Below are 21,610 nucleotides of genomic sequence, written 5' to 3'. Positions count from 1 at the left end.
GTGTCAATTTGTTTGTATAAATTGAAAATGATAGCAACGTCTAAATCAAGTTACAAAAATCATCGGTGTTCTGGTCCGCGAAAATCCAGAAAAATTCAGACTCAATTGAAGCGGAATTCATGATGGTGAAGTTTCGTAAGGTAGGTACAGTTTCATTCCTTCATTGTACATTGTAATTTTCTCGTGCCGATCTTTTTAGAAAATAATTCTCACTTCTTCCGTAATGGTAGAGTAGATATAAGCAGTGAACAATACCTATATAATGTAATTATTACTGTTTTGGTTGCCGAATAGTCAATGTGTCACTAACTCTAGGTTTTTTTAGGTATTGTGCAAAATGAAGAGGCATTCTTGGAAATAAAATGTTTTCCTTCATTAGCCAGAAAAAATCAGGACATCCTCACTGCAATAAAGTAAAATAAAACATTTCCTGGGGATGAAAATTATGGAATTTTGTCTATGAATGAAAAACAGAATTATTACTAGGTAAGTAAATGATAACTTTATTAGAATCCATATTGTTGCATCATCTTTCTTCCTATAACATTAGAGATTTTGTGCTATCATGATATTATTTTTCTTTCAGGTACAGGGACAACTACGGATAACAAATATGAAAAAATGTTATTTCATTTGTTGTGTGAATCCATCTACACCAACAAGACATCCACTGCTGGACATAGGCCTTCCCAGGGATCTCCACAACGACTGGTCTTGCAAGACCGGCCAAAATATCGAGAAATAAATAATATAAATAAACATGATAAATATCCCGTTTTCTATAATAGTTATAATTAGAAGGCCATGCAATGTTGTTACTCACTGTACCTACTTGAATCCAAAAAAAATATATAAAAAAAGTTTTAATTTTATTTTACAATTACTACTTTATTATTAGTACATTACGATACAAGTGCGAAAAGTAGGAAATTGGCAACGAGTGGCGATAAATTGAAACACGACCGAAGGAAGTGTTTTAATCGACACGAGTTGCGAATTACCTTTTCGCACGTGTATTGTACAACGTTTTACAGTACATAATTATGGCCCTTTACATTTTCGACATATGCACGTATTGTACTAATTACCGCACTAGGGCGGTAACGTATATGTAGCACCATATGTACTAAAAAGTATTTTACAGTACATATGGTGCAACTTTCTCGCCCTAGTGCGTAAAGAGCACTTTTCATGCATATGTCGAAAGTTTAAAGGGCCATATGTACTGTAAAACGTTGTACGATACACGTGCGAATAGGTAATTCGCAACTCGTGTCGATTTAAAACACTCTGCGGTCGTGCTTTAATCTGTCGCCACTCGTTTCGAATTTCCTCTTTTCCGCACTTGTATCGTAAATAACTATTTCAAACTGCAAGGGTACGATGATAGATCTCAATTCAATATAATTTTGCAACATTTGGCATTATTAGGTTATAAATTGTATGGAGATGAAATCTATCATCGTACCCTTCCAGTTTGAAAAATACTATAGAGGCTGGGCAGTAAGGGATTGCTTTACTTGTAGAACTATATTTAGCGCTTTAAAAAAAAACTGATACCTGACACTTACAAACCTGGACTTCCTTGGGCTAGTGCTACTAAGAATAGTCAGTATTCTCCATCCTTTCTGAGTTGGAAGAACCCAAAAAGGTGAGATTTGTGAAAGTCAGGTTTTCAATATATGTGGCGTTTTCAACCAAACGGGTACCTACTTATTGTTGTCATATTTCCATAAAGCTTCAAAATGAAATCAACCTAATAGACAACCGACAATGTGGTACCTTTTAGTTCAAAACGTCACATATTTTTATAAAACGTTATAAACTAATTTATTAATAATACTGAATATCTGGGAGAAAAATAAAACATAAGTAAAAACTCAAAAATGCTCGTTTTCCCAGAGATAAGACCTACCTAGATCGAACCCCTTACAGCAAATTTCATCGAAATCGTTAGAGCCGTTTCCGATATCAATGAAATATATTTCGGTTATATCGGAATCGGACAAGAATTCGAAGAATAAAAGGTATAAGAAACATAAGATAACACAAAAAGGACAAAAAAAGTACCCCTGTCGTACCAGTCTCGAACCCTAATCCTCTTGCACGTATTTCCACGAAAATACCGCAACGCCATTGCAGTATACTTACACTGCATGAAATTGTCTACTACAAGCATCACGGAAACACTGTTTGCATGTGTGAGTAATAGTAGGAAATAGCATGACAGAAACACTCTGTCGACTTTAAAAGTGTTTTTTGCACTAATGAAGTATTCAATGTTTATTATAATAGTTCAATATTTATGTAAAGAGTGCGCTAAACATACTTTTAAGTATACAGATACCAACACTATTCCACAAAAAAATAAAACCTGAAAATTTGCGAAAGTGACGCCATCTAGCGGGGTTTAAGCTTTGGGTAACCTAGTCGAACCACCTTAATGTTACAGTGAGACGGAGCAAAGCCGTCCAGCCTCGCTTCTTAACAAGAGTCTTATACGTATGTGCTTTCATATCTGCGGCAAGCAAGAGAGCAATAGAGTAATTTCTCCGAAATATTTTCACATTTATACAATGTTCCACATGGCATTCATCATCACGCTACGAAATAAAATAGCCACCTGTTGCAGTACGGCTCCGATAACGTCGTAAGGCTGGATGGTGGAGTACATAACAGATTGAATCTCGCCCGGCGTCATCGGTTTATCAAACACTGTTTCTTTGTGTCCAATCACGCCAACGGTTAGCTGAAACAATTTGAGTTATTAAACATCTTCACTTTTCCTCTCATGCTATGGACATCCTATCCGAGCGACTTTACAAGTGTAAAGTGGTTAAGAGAGATTTATCATGATGCCTTGTGAACATCAGCTGTCGGCTCGTTTGTGGGTTAAGAAACGGTAAATGTCCATATTTTCAAAGGTCTGAAATTTTCAATCACTTCTTGCGTGACTCATTCAAACCTACAACGCCTTAAACCTTGGTATACCTGCTTGCCGTTGACCATGGTGGTGATGAATGGACTTGTGGAGTCCACGGTGTGGTTCAGCAGCGACGAGCAGTACCGCACGGTCAGTGCCGGAGGACCTGTGGTACAGCTTCAGTCTTGTATACCTGCTTGCCGTTGACCAGCACGGTGGTGATGAAGGGGCTGATGGAGTCCACGGTGTGATTCAGCAGCGACGAGCAGTACCGCACGGCGCGCCAGTGTCGCAGGACACCAGCGCTGTGGTAGAGGCTCTTTAATGCGTCTAGAGCCGTCGTGCCGTTGACCTGGACAAACGATATGATCGATATGTAAAGGTACATGAATTGAAAATAAAGGTTCGGCCGAAAAAACTTCATAGTTAAAAAAAGAAAGGCTGGAAAGGGAACATCAAATCAACTGCTGCGACCAGTGGCTTTTGAACAATTCCTACACGTATAGCAAAGCAGCTATTATAACAGCAGTTGAATTGAAAGATTCTTATACCATCCTGTGCACCTACCTTATACATCGCTCCTTCTCTGTCCATCAAAATGCCCCAACTCAAACCTGGCACTGGGCGAAGATGTTGTCCGTGCCCCGTAGCGCTGCTACGACATCCGCAGTCTACCGGTTCTTATACGAGTCGTAGCACATAAACACAGGTTTACTTCGCCGTAGGTGAGCGTCCACGGTACGCCCGTGAGGGACTGGTAGCACTTACCTCATACATCGCTCCTTCTCTGTCCTTCAAAATACCCCATAGCTGGCACTGGGCGAAGATATTGTCAGTGCCTCGTAGAGCTGCTACGACGTCCGCAATCGAACGGTTCTTATACGAGTCGTAGCAGAGGTTTTCTTCGCGGTAGGTGAGCGTCCGTGGAACGTCCGTGAGGGACTGGTAACCGATGTATTCGTGTTCGAGCTGCCTGAACTGAGCGAACATCTCTGATGGGAAGTCGCCTTGGCTCATGAAGTCCAAGTGCTCTGTAAAAAAGATGCGTTATTATTTTTTTGTCAACGCTGTTCAACATTTTAACGACGTGTTTGTTGATCATTACTTATGCTATAATTATTTAAACGAACAACTGTAACGTAACGGTGCTAAATGTATAATTGAATATATTTATAAATTGTTGAGCATTGTTTTCTTGGTGTTTAGGAACCATCTAATCATCAGTAATTATAAAACAAGTCTGTTAGACTGTACCCATGCAGGAGCTGGAGATGAGGTTCTGCAGGCGTCCGAGGCGGACCTTGACGCCGTCGCAGTGGCCCTTCTTGAGCATCGCGAACAGGTCCAGCATCTGCTTGAAGTGCGGGTCGCGCATGTGCTCCTCCCGCACCAGGAGACACACCGTCGGTCTTCCGGATAGTCGCCAGTATCTACATAATAATAAGCAGTTGTTTAATCAACACCAACAATTTGTCCAAAATGACGTTTCGCTATCACGATTTTTTCATGATTCACTACATGATTTCACATTGACCACGAGACAGGTGTGACAAGAGTCCAAATCCTCAGCTGGTTGTGAGTACGAGTGGAGTGGACAGCGTCGGAAAATATAATCGGTGGTGTACTCTTTGAAACGTCTCTGTCTCCAGTTTAAGTAAATAGTATCTGGTTATTGGAACTCACTTGCCAACAAACTGCAACTCGGTCTTGATGTCGTCGATGAGCAACGCCATGTCGCGGTACAGGTAGAACTCCGACACCTCGAATATCAGCGGGTAGCACAGCACTGTCATCCCGCACACGCGGTAGATCTACAACGGAAACCATTATAGTCTGTCCGTGGTGTACACTGTACACTTAATTATACGGCAAACGATCATGATGAAATTTCCTTTTGCAGTTGCTCCTTTTGACTCACGGATTATTTAGGAAGAGGAGCCAATCAAATTTTTGTCATGAAAAATCCCTACTATTCCTCGTTATAAAAAGTATACATACACATGGCATATTTATTTAAAAAAATGTTTAATGTAGACCTACTTTCGACCACAAGCTCATTGAACAGGATACAACGATATGGGCTACAGCTAAGCGATTTACAGCGTTTGATGATGATAGTGAGTACATAGTGAGTCCTTAGAACCCTTAGATCATTTTAGGAAGGGGACCACCTTGATTTTTGGTACGGTGGGGATGAAAGGGTTGGGGTGTGTTGTATGGGATGCATACAGAGTTACTGCCTTTCAACGTTGAAAAGCAGTGTGAGATACGAGATTTATTGTATAGGTACAATAAAATTTAATAAATAAATATTTCCCACAATTATTGTAAGTAGCGTTCAATTTACATAAGTTTGGTACTTGTATAACTAACTCTGAATCATATTATGGCAGCAAGTTTGATAACTGGAACTAGATGCCGCTGTATGTATGTAGGTACATAATGCGGTAGCTACTTAGGTTGTCGACAATTTACGGTTTATAATCCATTTACAATTAAATGTTTGGCGCCGTACATCGTCATCTTATGAGGCTGTCAAATTTGCGGGTAGTATTCCGTTGTCTATGATCTTAATAACCGAACGAAAGTAAAGCATAAGGTACCCTTTGGTAAATACTGTTGGCAGCGAATGAATGGTCGAGTTGCCTGGGCCCAAACCATCACGATAAGTATTGTCATAGAGTAACTTATACTAGAGCGGTACTGTCATAGTAAATTTTGTAACCCCAGTAAATTCACTGCTATCTGTCGACACACTTTAAAACTAAAAATGAAGATTTATAAAAATACGATAGAATGTATTTAAATATAGATAAATGATTTTTTTTATTTGGATTAATTATTTTTATGATTTTGACCCATGTTCTTTCACTGATATGCGTTAAAATTGTTAAAAAACAAACGAAACCGTCAACGCCATCTATACGACTGTAGGCCAAAACTAGTAGCGCCCTCTGAACGAGAATCAAATTTTCTTGATTTTCGAGGCACGTTTTTTCCTTAGACTGTATCCATCTATTACGGAGTTATATCTATCTTTGGTATTGTGTTAGTTACCTTACTGGTTCCCAGGGATCCAACGGGTCGGATCGGGCGCCCCGTCAATTTCAGTTTAGGACAAACGCCCAGCTGTCTGTACACGTGCACTAATTGTGTTGAACTGCAAATCTGTGAAATAACTATGACATAAATATACGATACAAACTTAAAGAGCGGCACTCGCGAGGGCGACATTTCAATATGAAATGTAACTAAATACTGTAGATAAGGTTCCAATTTCTTTGAATTTAAGAGCGGTTTCACTACTAAAATATAAGACATTTGTGTTTTTCTGTATTTATTTATTCATTTAATAAATCAACATTACTATTACTAAACAACGATAGATAACGCAAAAAAAGGCGGATTTGATGCCATATGGCACTCGCCTGCATCTGTTTTTCTCATACACGTAGTGTTGTGGTTGTGGATTTAAGCTTTGAGGCGTAAACTACAAGACTTGAGTCGCGACTGCTGAGCCTTGAAGCCTCGAACCTTAAAGCCTCGGAACCTTAACGACTCGAACTAAGAGTTCGTGTTGCTGCATGCTTACGAGCAAAGAAACCTCGAGTCTTTTGGCCTCAAGCTTTAAAGCCTCCTAAGCTTTGAAGGTTTAAATCTGTAAGGTTTTTAGCAGTAAAGGTTTGGAGCAAAAAGTAAAAGCTTTTAACAAATAAGATCAGCCTATGCTATAGGGTAGGGTGAAATTTAATACGTTTTTGTGAAATAGGTAAAAACAGAAAAAGATAATTATGTCTTATCGCGTTTTTAGAGTTCCGTATAGTCAACTAGGAACCCTTATAGTTTCGCCATGTCTGTCCGTTCGTCTGTCTGTCAGTCCGCGGGTTGGCTCAGTGACTAGGACTAGAAAGTTGAAACTTGGTATGAATAGGTATGTGTTGTGAATGTGAACACGCTGACAAAGAGTGCTCGAGAAAAAACAAAAAAAAAATCTTCGGTACCTCTATCACATGAATGGGGATGAATTATTTTGTTCCAACCCTATTAGTCAAAAGCGGAGGCGGTTAAAAGTTAAAACGTTCAAGCGGTTCAAGTAATCACCCAGTCTTAATTAAGTAATAAAAAATTTTTAATTTTTTTATTTTTGTTTCTTATGACTCACTCTTATAGGACGAACGATAGAACGGAACGGGAAAATTTTAAAATATATTTTCATAGAAAATGTATCTGGATGTACATACGACGCAACGGAATCACGGTTCTAAATGGTTCACCCTGTATACGTTGCAGGCAGTAAATGCGTTAATATAGATAGGTATATTATAATATTCGTGAATTCTCTACACAAAAATAATTTCTGCAAAGAGAGCTCAACGTATGAGCTCTAAGCTTGACACAACATTTCGGGGGCTTGAGCTTAAGTTAAAAAGCTAGAGTTCCCTATGAGGCCCGTGTCTTAAAGACTTCATTTTGACAAGTCATAAAAAGTTTGAGTCGTTAAGGTTCTTAACCGCTTTGTGAGCAAACCTTTAACGCTCTAGCTTTCAAAGCTAGCGCCTTAAAGGTTCGCGAGTCGTTAAGGTTCAAAAGTCTTAAAGACTAGTCTTTTAACAACACTACATACACGCCTTCAACACACACACATCCGACAGACAGACATCCGATATCGGAAAGACGCTTCCGATAATTTCAGCCATGTTGGTGATGTTAGAGCCGCCGTTAGCTCTCGGACCGATAATATTTGTTTGTGTGTTATAGTGTGCGTGACTGCTAAAGACGGCGCCCCCGCGGCCTGTCTACGCGGATGTGGGATCCTACATCCGATATCGGATCGGACAATGTGAAAACGCTCTTAGTAAGACGTGAGATTCATCACGTCACTGCAGCAGGTAAATTAGTTGTGGGTAATGTAAGAATATTTCTACCTGTACTGGTTCGACTTCGTGTGGCGTCTGGGTCTGGATGCCGTAAGTCCCCATCATGGCCTGCAGGCGCATGGACTCCGCGATCAAAACCACTTGCACCACCAAGTCCGTCGCTATGCCCTGTTTAAGTTTAGTCACTGTAATTTTCCTTTTATGTATATAGAATCAAAAGAAAAAATAACTTATATCGTTTCTTAGATGATAATTTAATTACCTTAGGCTTAGGGTAATTACCTTAAGGTATAAATATGCAGAAGATAATTTTTTGTGTAAGTAACTCTAAATCAGAAGCAGTTATTTTTATTTCTGTATTCTATATGCCAGTCTGGTGATGATCAATTGATCATGATGTACATTTAATGACATGGGTGAATATGAGCCAAGTAGAGCAAACGTGTGATTCGTCAAGTTGCATATTTTTTCACCAGTCATACGTGTACGGCGTAGGCAAAGTAAAATTATTGTAAAGCTACGTTCATACTGCTACATTCGTACTACCACTTGGTAGTGTTAATATCGTCGCAAATCATAACATTACGCTGTTTTTGCTAACATAGTCGTTGTCAATAACAAAAGCATTGCTAAAGGGCAAGTTATGCTGCTTACTTATGTCATTCATCGTTTCGCATTTTGCAAAAATTACAAAAACTGAAGCTACGTAACTATTTTTGTTGCAGAAACATAAAGTAAGAAAAATGCAGAAGGTGCTTGTAATGTTGATTTTATAATTATTAGGTAAAAAAATAATAATGTAAAATACAATGTACAGATGTACCCAGTTCAAAATATTCTTTACTAGCTTTTGCCCGCGACTTTGTCTGCGTGGAGTTAGTAATTTGGGTAGCTTATTTTTTATCCAATCTGCTTTTTATCGATTCCCCATACAAATTTCCACCCCCTTAAAGGATTACTTCTGGGATAAAAACTACCCTATGTGTCCTTCCCCAGGACTCAAACTATCTCTATACCAAATTTCAACTAAATCGGTTCAGCAGTTTAAGCGTGAAGAGATAACAGACAGACAGACACACTTTCGCATTTATAATATTAGTACGGATTGACAACCGACAAAGTGAAACCTTTTGCTTGGAGACATCACAAAATAAATGACATTTACAAGAACAGAAGAGATAAATAATTAGAACAGATCAATCCGTAGCGGCGACCATGCGGCACGTCGTTCAAACAACTCAAAGAGCAATTTATTAATATTTGTAGACTAACATCACATGCTTTTTGCCAATGCGTAATACTTACAAACGCTGGCTTGGCCTGAGATTTGAGCATGAAAGTAAAACAAAAACACATTTACTGACTATATTCTGATAGTAATTTTATTATAGGTAATATAGGTATTTAATGAAAATGTCACTGGTTAAAATCAAATGTATGGGAGGTCGATTTCAGCGTCGAGCGATGCACGCTCGGAGTGTGAGTTACCTATGACTTAGAAATATTAGCAATAACAAATATTTAAGTATGTTTTAGTGACACTGACGTGACATAAGCTTACATCCTGTTCATATTATGTATGTTTTTATGGGCCCCTCGCTATTTCTTTATTAGTTTTATAAAATACCGAAAGTGCAGTATGTAAATAATTCGACCCGCGCCAGGTTCACGTGCAGCACCCGTCAGTAGCTACGTCACCGTCAGGTATAGTTATAGGAGCATGGTCCGCGCCCACAGGAGCGCTCGTGAGTCGTGTGTCATGTAAGTACCTGGAAGGCGGAGTAGCGGCCGGCGCGCCGCGGCCGGTTGTAGGAGGGCAGGTAGCGGCGGATGGGGTCGAGCTCGTTCACGTGGAGCAGGCCTCCCGTTAGCAGCTGAGCCAGCACGAACATGGACTGCGCCCATAGGAACAGGCCTCCTGTGTCTACACGATAAAATATCTATCAGTTCACCAGTTAATTGGGTACTATAAGCTGACGTCTAAAGAAAATTGCGTCGCGCAAGCGTATTAAGGGCCTATTTTTTTTGTTTTCCTCACCAGCCATATAGCACATAACTAAAATACTTTATGTTGGCACAGAAAGGTGTTAAGTAGAAGAGGAAAAAACCGGCCAAGTGCGAGTCGGACTCGCGTTCCAAGGGTTCCGTACATTACACAATTTAAACAATGTATTTTTATGCGAAATGTCTTTAAAAACCCGTAGAGGTCGGATCAAAAATTAAGTAATTAAGTCCGACTCACGCTTGACTGCACATTTCTAATTGGTTTTCCGGTGATCTATAGGTAAGGATCTATTTTGTGTATTGGGGGGGGGGGGAGGTCATTTTTTGCCTATTTTCTTGAATAACTTCTAAACTGTTTGTCCTAAAATTATATAAAAAATATATTTGAGATTCTCACAATGAGCTCTTTCATATGATATGTAACACGATATAGTTTGACAAACTTTATTTTTTAATTTTCTCATTTACCCCCCAAAAGTGGCCCCCGTATTTAAAATTAATTTGTTTACGTTACATGTCCATCTTTACAAACTACAACAAACTTACATATGTGTACCAAATTTCAACTTAATTGGTCCAGTAGTTTTGGAGAAAATAGGCTGTGACAAACGGACAGACAGACGCACGAGTGATCCTAGAAGGGTTCCGTTTTTTCCTTTTGAGGTACGGAACCCTAAAAAGGCTAAGAAAAAATCGTGCCTGGGATTTGACAACTAAAGTAGATCACAGCTGCGTACGTTATGCGGTAACTCTAGTTTTCGAATCTTATATGGCGCCATATCGCGCCATCTAATTCGGCTACCAAAATCGCAGGCATTGTTATTTCTTAATTTGTGTTCTTCTACAATCATTCAATCTTTGATAGGCAAGTACTTACCTTTACTTTATGAATGTTAATTTAAACACGAATGATAAAAACCACGCTGATCCAAATTATTCAATTAAGTTGTAATTATAAACTGAAATAAATGTCATATATTAAAGAAAAAGTGACGAAGCCCTCCAGTGGTGAAGGCCGGATTCGAACCTTGAACCCCTAGGCCACCCCGCCACGGCAAAACCGGTCCCAATTTCTCGACTATATGCCATCTTATCTTACTCAGACTAATAGGCGTCTTTGACCAACTCTAAGGGCAAGCAGTACGTGCTTGCACAAACACATGTTTCAAATTGGGAAGAAAAAAGATGCGACATGCAGGTTCTGCCAGGAGTCAGAGGAAACTGCAATGCACATTCTCTGTTCCTGAGGACCACTAATGTCAAAAAGAAGTACCCACTTAGGGCGGCACGTATTGCAACTGTATTGCAGCAACCCTATGAGGTACAGAACATTACGGCCGAAAGAATCTGGAATTTTCTGGATTCAACGGGCATTAGTAATGATTACTATGGGCCGTCACAATAGATCACTCGAAGTGACACTCAAAAGGCCCGTAACAATGAACCCAATAATAATAATAATAACGTGCTTGCACCTCCTACACGAATTACTTACGGAATTACGATAAAGCGAGAGAGACTGGTGCTGCCATACACAACTGTAGGAACAAATCAAATTATTTTATTAAATATTTTGATTTGTTCCCAAAGTCAGAGAGCGCACTTATACGTCAATGACCGACCATTTTTTTGCAGGTATAGTAGCACGTGCGGTTTTTACTTAAGTACAATAGACAAAGAGTTATCCGTAAAAGGCCAGCTTGAAAGCTAACGACTATACTTGAACATCTTCTAAGTGAGTTGAGACTTGAAAGGGATTATATCGAGAACAATTTTTTTTAGGTTAGGGGTTTAAAACTTCGTAGGTTGTTGCAGACAAATCTCATGCGTTGGTATTGTAATTATATTGTATTAACAAATTATTAACCGTCCCTACTGCTATCTTTTGCTGCATAATGTTCTATGCTCATGTAGAATAGGTAATCCGGGGTGGCTAAAAAATAAGTGCATTCCCGTTGCCAGGGAGGTTTTGGGATTATACTGAGTAACTTTTACTATGAGACCAACCACGAAATCTGAGGTTAAAGGAGAAGTATGAGACAAATTTTCAGCTATCCTCTAATACCTACTCTAAAATGTCTACCTGGGGCCTGTTGCATAAAAAAATACAAGCGAATACTATTAGAAATTTTGTATGTACAATCACTGAGAGTATGCTTGTATTATATTATGCAATAAGAGGCCTCAGCTCTCCTACTATGTGTACTATTGTGGGGTGGACAAACTGAATGAAGGCACAATGTGAATCGAGTCGCTTGCATATCGATATTTCCAAGTAGATACTTCTATCTATAGGTACATTTTTAAAAGTTTGCACAGGAATTTATCGACTTAATTTCACCTTCATCGTTTTATTACCGAACTGTCGTCATTTTCAATTAAGGAACTCTGAAGTAATTAGCTTGATTAGCTTGTAAATTTGTAATTACGAAAATAAATTACAGGCGCAGTAAGCGAAAGGATTAAAAGAGCTCCTTACAAAATTAAATATTAAATGAAGAAATCGTTTGTAGTTAAAGCGTAGCATCACTAACTAAAAATTGTTAGACACTAGTAAAATGTGCAGAAGATTAAAAGCCAAAGAAGACACAGATCATTCTCAAAGCTAGTACAATTTTACCTTTACTGTCGTCGCCGGGTTCGTCTGGAATTACACATTGTACATCTTTTAATTTTATTTTATTTAAAAAAAAATTACTAATACGTATAATAACTGGCGTGGCGTGGAATTGATTCAAAACTTAAGGTTTGACTAACAACATTTTTACGCCATGGCACTGATATGTAAGGTTGCGACTCAACACGCTACTGACAGGAATTTATGTTATAAATTACTTAATTAGATTATCCTGTTTAACTTCGATACCATTTGGTAAAGGACACGTATTCAAAACTCATACCAAGAGCCAAGTAACAGGAACGCTTTTATCAGAAAAATGTTTCGAGGAACACTTACTGGCCGGCATCCGGCGGACTGAATGTGGCTCATTACGCTCGCTCTCTATTCCTTCCCGGGGAACATAATAAAACCACGGAATCACGGGATCTGAAATAATTGAAATCAATAAAACTTATAGTCAGCGAAGCTATTAGCTTAGCAAACCTGCATGCAAATGTGCAGGGGTGCTAAGCTTAAAGTTTTTATAACTGTACATACACATATAACGTTTTTTGAGAAATAATTCAATTTTATTTAGGACTAATTAAAATAAACTCTTTGTCAACAAAATACAGTTGTAATTTCAATGTCCACTATACTACATTCTGGTACAATGTTAGGTATTTTGCATGATCATTGAAATTGAGACTGTAACTACATAACATAAAGTTTCCTTTTTGTTGGTCTTAATAAAATCGCGTTTAAGTGGGAGCCAGTAGACAACCAAATTTACCTCCAAACTCATCCATATATATCCTGGCCTTCAGTAACCTCTGGTACTCCTCAACTTGGTCGGGTAATGTCCTAAACACGCCGTCAATGATCATCATAACGTAGAAGAGCGGCCACTCGGACTCTACCCCATCAAACTCCTTGAGTTCTCCCTCGTTGTAATATCTACGAGTAGGGTCTTCTAGTACGCACTTGTAACCGTCGCGGCTGAATCGTTTAAAGCCGTATTTGCCTTGTAAGCGTCGAAGGATGTTGGATTTGGTTAGTTGGAATAAGTGGTCCTCATGCGTTGCGAACGCTGGGAATGATATTGTCGGTAGGAGAGCTACGTCGACACCCTGAAACGTATAAACCACCTTAAGGCCTGTGCACACTGGGCGCGTGTGCGTAGACGTGCACATGCACGTCTACGCAGTGCACATGCACGTGCGCCGAGACATGCCACACCACACCGCTTGCGTGACATGTGCGTGCGTGGCTTAAACAATTTAGCGCACCGGTGTGCTCTGGCCTTTTAAAGATCCCATAAAAAGTTTTCACTGTGAAACGGGCAAAAATCTATATATGTATGGGGTACCTATCTGTTCGTGTGACAAGCAGAAATATGTAGGAGTATATCATTATCAAACCCCGTAATCGAACCCGCAAATCCGTAGCAAATGTACGTCAGGGTTGTCACTACCTATGTACTACTAATAAAAAAACACAATGTTATTGAAAATATCTTTATGAACTAAATATCTTATTTATCTCAACATTATTTTGAAATAAACTATGCTCCTGTATAATTACGTCCTTATCCATAAATGTAATGTATGAAAGGCACCATCGTGAATTATATGCAAGTTGTGATCCATCTGAACCTTCTGCTCTATTGTATATGGTCACTCGATGTTTCCAATTCATATGGCTAGGTACTTTAGCCTGCCCGCTACACATATGAGATAGCTGACCTGTTTCTCTCTTAAATAAATGGTGAACTAAATCCCGACACATCTTTTTAAATAATTATTATATCTGGGATTTATTTAAAAATCAGTTTCTTTGTGACATGAAATATGACTTTGACAAATTAATTTTTTGAACACTGTTCTTTTTGTATTTGCGGCCAGGACTTTTGCAGGCAATCTAAGTCTGTATACATCTGATGAAAAATGTCGACAGAAATTAAGGACGTGTTCAATGTTCTATCGATCTTCAAAATAAATTATCATAATTTTTTCTAAATTTTTTGCAGTCAAACTGCGTCGCCTACTTGTGTAAATCCATTTTAAACTCGAAAACGAGCGTTCCACATCTACCGACGTCAATGGTAAATAATTTAAATATGTATACTTTTGTAATGTATTTTTATTAATGTTTGTTGTTAACTCAGTTTCTTCTCCTCTTAAAAGCTTCTTTATTGCTGTAACAGCAGCATACCCTGGATTATTCTTTAAAACCGTTTTAAATTTGTAATAAACTAGTTTTCCTGTTAAATGAAGCCTCAATCTGGAAAGCTTTTTTTCTGTGGCATTTACAATATTCAAAGCTTCACTGACAGTAAGTTTCGGATTTTGCAATTTTTTTATGGAAGATCGAATAATACTGCCTATGTTAATATTAACAAACCCCAAATCATTTCTTAAAATGGGATCTCGGAATACTTTTTGTGCTTTTCGAATGGACACTGCTTCATTTGAATTAAATGTATTAATTATTTCCTTAATTTGGTCAAAGTTCGTGTCATAATAGGCCACAGCATCTAGCCAAGTTCCCCATCTAGTCAATACTGGTTTGGGCGGGAGGGGCATATTTGGCAGGGTTTCCTTAAATTTTGCAATCCTTTTAGGTGCTTTGTTAAATATTTTTTGACGTTATCAATTAAAGTATTTATTTTTGGATATAAATTTCTCACTTTTTCAGCTACTCGGTTTAATCCGTGTGCAAGACATGTCACATGTGTTAAGTTACTAAACATTTGTCCGAGAATTTTTCCAGCTTTGAGCATGTAAGAACCAGCGTCCGTAACAAAACATAAAAAATTATCCTTATTTTTCTGATAATTTGTTCCCCAGGGTCTTTTAGTGTATCCTCCACTAGATTTACAATAGAAGCGTGATTCGTCGTGTTTAATACTTTTGATGCAATCAAGTGTGATTTCGACTCCTCAGATTGTGATAATTCGCCAACAAGGACATTAGCAACGTGTTTTCCCATACCATCTTGTGTTTTATCAACCATTAGATAAATTAAAGAATCTTTCAACTTTTCTCTTATACATTCTTTTTTCTCTTCGTATATTTTATTTAAGTAATTAATCCTCAAATTTGATTCACTAGGCAAAATAGTTTCCTTTGAATATTTGCCATTGATACAATTTGTCAGAAAATCTCTGAATTAAGGATTTTGCAGCTGATTCCACGGAATGTTGGAATGGACTAAAAAAGCTGTTAGATCCTTGTTGAATTCGAACTGATATTTTTTTGAAACATCACGATGTTTATCTGTCGTCAAATGAAGATCAATGTTATGTTTTCTTTGGACAATGTAAGTATTACATGAAATACAGTAAATTTTGTTATTTTACCTGTAATCCTGGTTTATCTTGTAAAAGAAAATCTAAATGTGAAGAGTAACCATCTTTCTTTTCTTGATGGCTTCTACTAGCTAAATGTTTAACGACGTTGTCTTTCTTTGATTTTATATTTGCTGCACATACGATACAAAAAATATTTTGTTCGTTTTTTTCTAGTACACCAATATTTTCAAGTAACAAAGATTCCATATTAATTCAAAATACGTGCTTTTATGAATAAAATGACAGACACATTAAAACGCATTTAACATTGATGACATTGACATAATTATTACTCTATTTTCTTTGATAGAAAATCAAACTAGGTTTTATCTAAAGAAGGTCAGTAAGGTTATTTTTACTTATCATTAATAAGTACTTATACGTGCAGTAGAGTAGGTAAATTATTCATCGTAATCGCCAACCCTGACATCAAACTGTCAAATGCTACAGATTTGCGGGTTCGGTTACGGGGTATGATCATTATAGTAAATTTATTTGGCATCAGAAAATATGTCATTTCAAATTTAAATATCAAGTCTAGAACCAGTACTGCGTAATGGAAATTGGTTATTACCTTGGAACTAGATTCCCTCGGCAGCATAGTTTCGAATATACTCCTATTGCGGTTATGGGCATCAATGTCCACATACACCACGCTCCACGACGCGCCCTTGTCTCCGAACAGGTTGCAACCGTTTATCGCTTCCAATGCAGCCTTTGCCATGCCTGTAAAAGTTTTATTTTATTAGGAAAGTTCAAGTAACTAATAATGGACCTTATCTTATTACAATAGGGTTTACAACTGATACTCTGCCCTCGATGGTAAAAGATTTTTGCAGTGTAGCATAAAAATTTAATACAAACAAACAGACAAATTATAGTGTTATTTAGCTGCCTGATCATATGCGTACTGAGTATTGTACGGCCAACGGCTAAAAGAAAGTGGAAAAGTATAACAGCGCTTAACGGCTAATAATGTTCATATTATTACTTCCAACAAATAATGTGTCTGAGGAAAATTAGTCTCCTACCCTACCGCATATCGTGCTTGTAATGTAAGGAGTCAATGTTTAGAAAATCAATTTCTCTTTGGCTGTTGTCCATGCGGTAGATTTTACCTATGGAAGTTACATTAGTGTTTACCTATGGAAGAAGCATGTATTTCTGGTTTGCCGTCATTGTATTTGGAGCCGCGCTCCCACATTCCATAATCTGGCGTCCTGTATGCGCGCTCCACGTAATACACCAAGTTCTGTATAAAAGCTACTTCATCCTGAAATTAAAAAAAATATATTTGAGACAAGGCGATAAAGTTTTAATCGGTATGCTGATGACAAACACAATGACAAATACACAATAATAATACGAGTAGATTTTACAGGAAAAAGTGCTCACTTGATTGTCACATTATGCAATATTTTTTTCCTTTATGAGAAACTTTTTGAAAATATTTAACGTTGTTGTTTTGTTGAAGTGAAGTCACCAACCAGGCCTTTTAATTTAAAGTGTTTATACGTTCAGGGTCGTCGACATGATATCTGTTCTGAATTAAGAAAAATAAATACAGCATGATCACGGATATCAAGATAATGGCATTGGACGTCAGCATGGGCGTCGCCAAGGGGGGGCAAGCCCACCCCCTTAGAGAACAAAATTTCTAACTAAATGTATGCCCCTTCCTTGCCCTCGCCCTTGGACGTCAGACAGTACTACTTCTCCAGGACTTGGTTACTGGACTTGATTATAATCAACAAACCTGTGTGTATATGATCTGTAGGCCCGAAGTAATCATCTGCACAAGAAATAGCAGATATAACGAAACCACATCTATCTGCAGATGATGGTACTGGTTATCCGACAACACCGGCTCGCCAGTAGTGAGGTGGAACTTAACGTGCAGCGCGTGTGCTGCCATCTGCCTCGTCTTGAACGCCTCGACGCGCGCGGACTGCTTCACCCAGCACTCGAGGATGCCGCGCATGCATTTGACCGTGCTCTGGCCGAGCTCGTGCGACTTGCCGCGGTCATCGTCGATGCGTCTATGGATTGAACAGGAGAATGTCATTTCGGGGGGCGTCGCGGATAGAATGCTGCAAGCGATCCCATGAAGCTCCCCTTACGGCAAAGAGGGTGATAAATTTGGTCGCGCCGTGGTGGAAGCAGTTTATTTCTATGGGGGTTGCAATTCTAACCTAACCTACTTTTCTATAAACAACTCTTTTCTGTAGGGGTTGTAGTTCTAACCTAACCTAAAGCAATCTTCTGTAAGCAGTTCCTTTCTGCTGGGTTGCAGTTCTAAGTTTTATTACATTGCCCAAGGTAGTTCATTATTCATACTGACCGGTCAAAGTGATTAATTCATATGTTTTGACCGGTCAAAGTGATTAAACTTGCAGTTTTAATTACATTGCCCACTTGATGCGGGCATTATGCATACAGACCGGACTTATCAAGTTGACCGTAACATATGCACCTTCTTAACAAATTTGTTTTGTGTAAAGAGAGCATGCAGCAATATGGCGCTGTCGTAATATACAGAGATAGTCACGCAGCACTGAAAGCACTAAACAAGATATTGGTCACCTCCTCTCTGGTGAGAGAATGTAGAGGAGCTAAACTCGATAAACTGGATGCAGACAGTCAAAGATGATGATTAACGGTATAGATCACAGGAGAACCAGGTATCTTCTGAAACTAGGTAAGAGCAGTCTGAGACTACTGACGGGTATTATCAATGGTCATACCACTCTCAACAGACACCTTAAGGTAATGAACATCAGTAGACAAGCCTCCTGTCCTCGATGTGGAAAGGAGGAGACTAGCTTACACTTACTAGCAGAATGTATTATGTATGCGGCACCGCGATATATAGTCTGCATCTTCTCAAATATTTTTTCGCAAAAGACCTTAATCTGTTAAACAAAAGCCTTCATTCCTTTTGTGCGTGCGCGTGCCCATTGTTGGTGAGCACGTGGCCATTGTTGGTGAGCGCCAATCGCTGATACACAATGGTCACGCGCTCACCAACAATGGGCACGCGCACGCACAAAAGGAACAAAGGTTTTTATTTAACAGATTAGGGTTTTTGGCGAAAAAATAATTTGAGAAGATGCAGACTATAATACATTCAGTAGAGAAACACTAAAAGAGAGTAAACTTAAAAGGATGTTGAACTTAAAGATGTCCTTCTGTTCTGCAGGAAAACAAGAAGATTCGAGGAGAATAGTGTGGGAATGCCGCCAGGACCTGCAGCTCTAACTCCAGGACCCAAAACAAGCGATCGATAGCCTGCCTGCTTCCAGCCGGGCATCCCTACACTAGATCTACATCTTTATGGGCCTTAGAGGAATGCGGCAAAGATTTTGAACTTTACTTCAAAGTGATAGGGTTTAACTTAGCGTAATTTCCGATTATGACACCCTTATGGCAGTTAAAGTTTAAAAAACTAGTTATTAGGATATTATAAAAATCAGCAAAAAATGTTTCTAAGACAAATGAGTGCCAAATTCATGATCAGCGAGACTGTGATATGTCTGTATACGTAAAGCTGCAGAAATAACTGACCCCCCTGCAAACAAGTTTCTAAGCAGGTGTTATCACTTTAAAAGTCAGATGTTGCTAGTACCTAACTGTACTTCTTGAAAACTGGATTATTTTGTTCATGAATGAGTTTGCAGGACTAACCTGTATGCTTGGTATAGGCCCCATACTGCGGCTGCACAGTAAATACTATCCCGCACACTCCCAATGTGGAGGTCAGACGATAGCACTGGAAAGAGCCCAGTAATTGGACTTTGAAACCGGAGCAATTGTCTTTTCACTGTAAATTAAAAATAGTTGTTAGGGTAATTAATATTAAAATCCTTATCATACCAAAGTTTGTTAATTCAAGTATATGTTTGTCTGCCAAAAACTTAAATAAGAATGAAGCTTAAGCTTTCGTATGCTTAGGAGCAGATCTGCTCCATATATATTAAACTTAAACATGAAGTTGTCACAATTGCTATTTATATGGCAATTTTTTGATATGTGCATACGAAAGGTTAATATTTCTTTTATGTTACCTTACTTAGGTTACTCCTTTATTTAACTTGGGTCTTAGGTATTTATTTACTAAATTTACAAAGGTAACTAGATTTACTTACCAATTGCATAATATATATCTAGCTGCCTAACAGTATCTTCATAATTGGATGTCTTCAGAAATTGCTGAGCATTAATATCATCTATACTCCCCTGTCTAATCATTGTATCTCTATCTGGTAATGCCTGAAATTACAAAATACATACATATATTTTTCATTTTTATTAGGGTATTTTCGTTATAATTTTATTTCTTTGTTAGTGTAAGTAGTAATTAGTTTTTTTTTCTTCTGATGTGTTTGTATTAATATTGTGTGTAATTGCAGCTGTACAAATAAATCATTTATCTATCTATCATATATATATTTACTTCTAAAGGACACATCTTCTGTGTGCAAGAAGGTTTTTATTACAATAAGAAGATGAGACAAAATGAGGCCTGTAAGCCCTGTAATAGTCAAATTGATAGCACCTTTCTAAGAGTAAAAAAACATAAATCATGCTTTAATTACATGTTAAAAGTTTAATCTAATAGGAAATAAGTTGACTCCTCAATCCCAGGGGCCTACATTTGACTGCAAAAAAACAATGGCATACAGACCGTTTGTAACCTAGGAAAGGAAATAGGGTACTTTTTATCCCAGAATGCAGTGCAATAGTGGTTACCAAGATAGAATTTAGTACTCTACTAAGAGGAAGGGGCCAGGAAACAGATTGATGTCTGCTACGTGAACATAGTCACAGTAAGGGGCTAATAAGTTATAAATTAAGTTTCCAAATAGAAAAATCAGCAACTTAAAGAAAAAATCATACTTAACAAAATGTTTGTTCTGTAAGTATATTGACTATTGATCCAAACATAACAAACAACATAAGCCAGACATTACATAAACAATACAAAAGCAAAACTGAATAAACCTGTTTATTTACCTTTTTTTTAAGTAAATTTAAGTGACGACATTGAAAGGTCAAATTTGTTTGGTAAATAAAAATTAGGAATCTATAAGTGTAGCCTGAAAGGACCAAGTTTTCATTACTATACTGTAAAACTAATACTTAAAAAAAGTTATCTTACGAAAAAACTAGATTTGTTTCCAAAAATTAAAACAAATCACAACACATTTTAACGCTTACTAAAACGTTTTCCGATGTTCAACTTCACTAAGGTTCAAACAAGCAAACAAGGTTCTAATTTGTTAACAACATATAATTTTTATTCCTAATTTTTTTTCTCTTAAGTCAATTAAAATGGTATGAACAGTAAAACGTTACATAAATTGTTTTATGTAAATACCTTTTATATAATAAATCAAACATATGATATATCGAAAATAATGTAAACACTATGCCTCGGATAACAAAAAAACGTTTCAGACATGTTTCATTTCTTCCATGGAGACTATATCTTCTTCTTCTTCTTCTTTTAAAATTATGGCTTCAGCCCAGTGGGACTATTTCGCCAGTATCAAGGTATTGAGAGGTTTACAAACGACAAAAATTGTACGGTTGTACAAGACAGTGTACGGTGATTTGTTAGCTCTTGTAAATCGATAGCTAGACTTTACAAGAAGCACGTGGACTACCGGCCGTTGACTCCAAGATGGTGGTTAAACGCGCTTCAAAATTAATTCTCCATTCACTGCACACTACCACATTAGTTTACTGTATAATAAGCTATCGATATTACACTTTAAACAATATTAATAAGCAAAAAACAAAGTAATTAATCACGATGCTAACTATCAAGATGGCGCTCGAACCGGAAGTCCTGG

The 21,610-nt window shown here is 37.9% G+C and overlaps 1 protein-coding gene across 5 annotated transcripts in view; it reads right to left on the bottom strand.

Moving 5' to 3' along the window:
- LOC134740700 (probable phosphorylase b kinase regulatory subunit beta) overlaps positions 1-21,610 on the bottom strand; it is a 33,747-nt gene that overhangs the window by 6,076 nt on the left and 6,061 nt on the right. The window contains exons 1-18 of one of the 5 annotated variants that reach the window (XM_063673265.1): positions 20,769-20,929; positions 19,901-20,024; positions 19,440-19,575; positions 17,512-17,794; positions 16,899-17,028; positions 16,330-16,481; positions 13,197-13,533; positions 12,761-12,850; positions 12,425-12,448; positions 9,570-9,724; positions 9,106-9,120; positions 7,849-7,968; positions 5,981-6,091; positions 4,607-4,734; positions 4,178-4,353; positions 3,692-3,954; positions 3,117-3,275; positions 2,624-2,749 (exon numbers count right to left, since the gene is read on the bottom strand). In XM_063673265.1, coding sequence (XP_063529335.1) covers positions 2,624-2,749; positions 3,117-3,275; positions 3,692-3,954; positions 4,178-4,353; positions 4,607-4,734; positions 5,981-6,091; positions 7,849-7,968; positions 9,106-9,120; positions 9,570-9,724; positions 12,425-12,448; positions 12,761-12,850; positions 13,197-13,533; positions 16,330-16,481; positions 16,899-17,028; positions 17,512-17,794; positions 19,440-19,575; positions 19,901-20,003 — 2,508 coding nt within the window. In that variant the 5' untranslated portion in view covers positions 20,004-20,024; positions 20,769-20,929. Of the gene's footprint in view, positions 1-2,623; positions 2,750-3,116; positions 3,276-3,691; positions 3,955-4,177; positions 4,354-4,606; positions 4,735-5,980; positions 6,092-7,848; positions 7,969-9,105; positions 9,121-9,569; positions 9,725-12,424; positions 12,449-12,760; positions 12,851-13,196; positions 13,534-16,329; positions 16,482-16,898; positions 17,029-17,511; positions 17,795-19,439; positions 19,576-19,900; positions 20,027-20,768; positions 20,930-21,610 lie in introns of those variants that run through there. The other 4 variants (XM_063673266.1, XM_063673263.1, XM_063673267.1 and 1 more) reach the window with 4 other exon arrangements.

This window comes from Cydia strobilella, chromosome 4, assembly GCF_947568885.1.
Source record: "Cydia strobilella chromosome 4, ilCydStro3.1, whole genome shotgun sequence".
NCBI lineage: Eukaryota > Metazoa > Arthropoda > Insecta > Lepidoptera > Tortricidae > Cydia > Cydia strobilella.
Note: the sequence above shows the minus strand (reverse complement) of the source record. Positions and strands in the feature narration are given on the sequence as shown.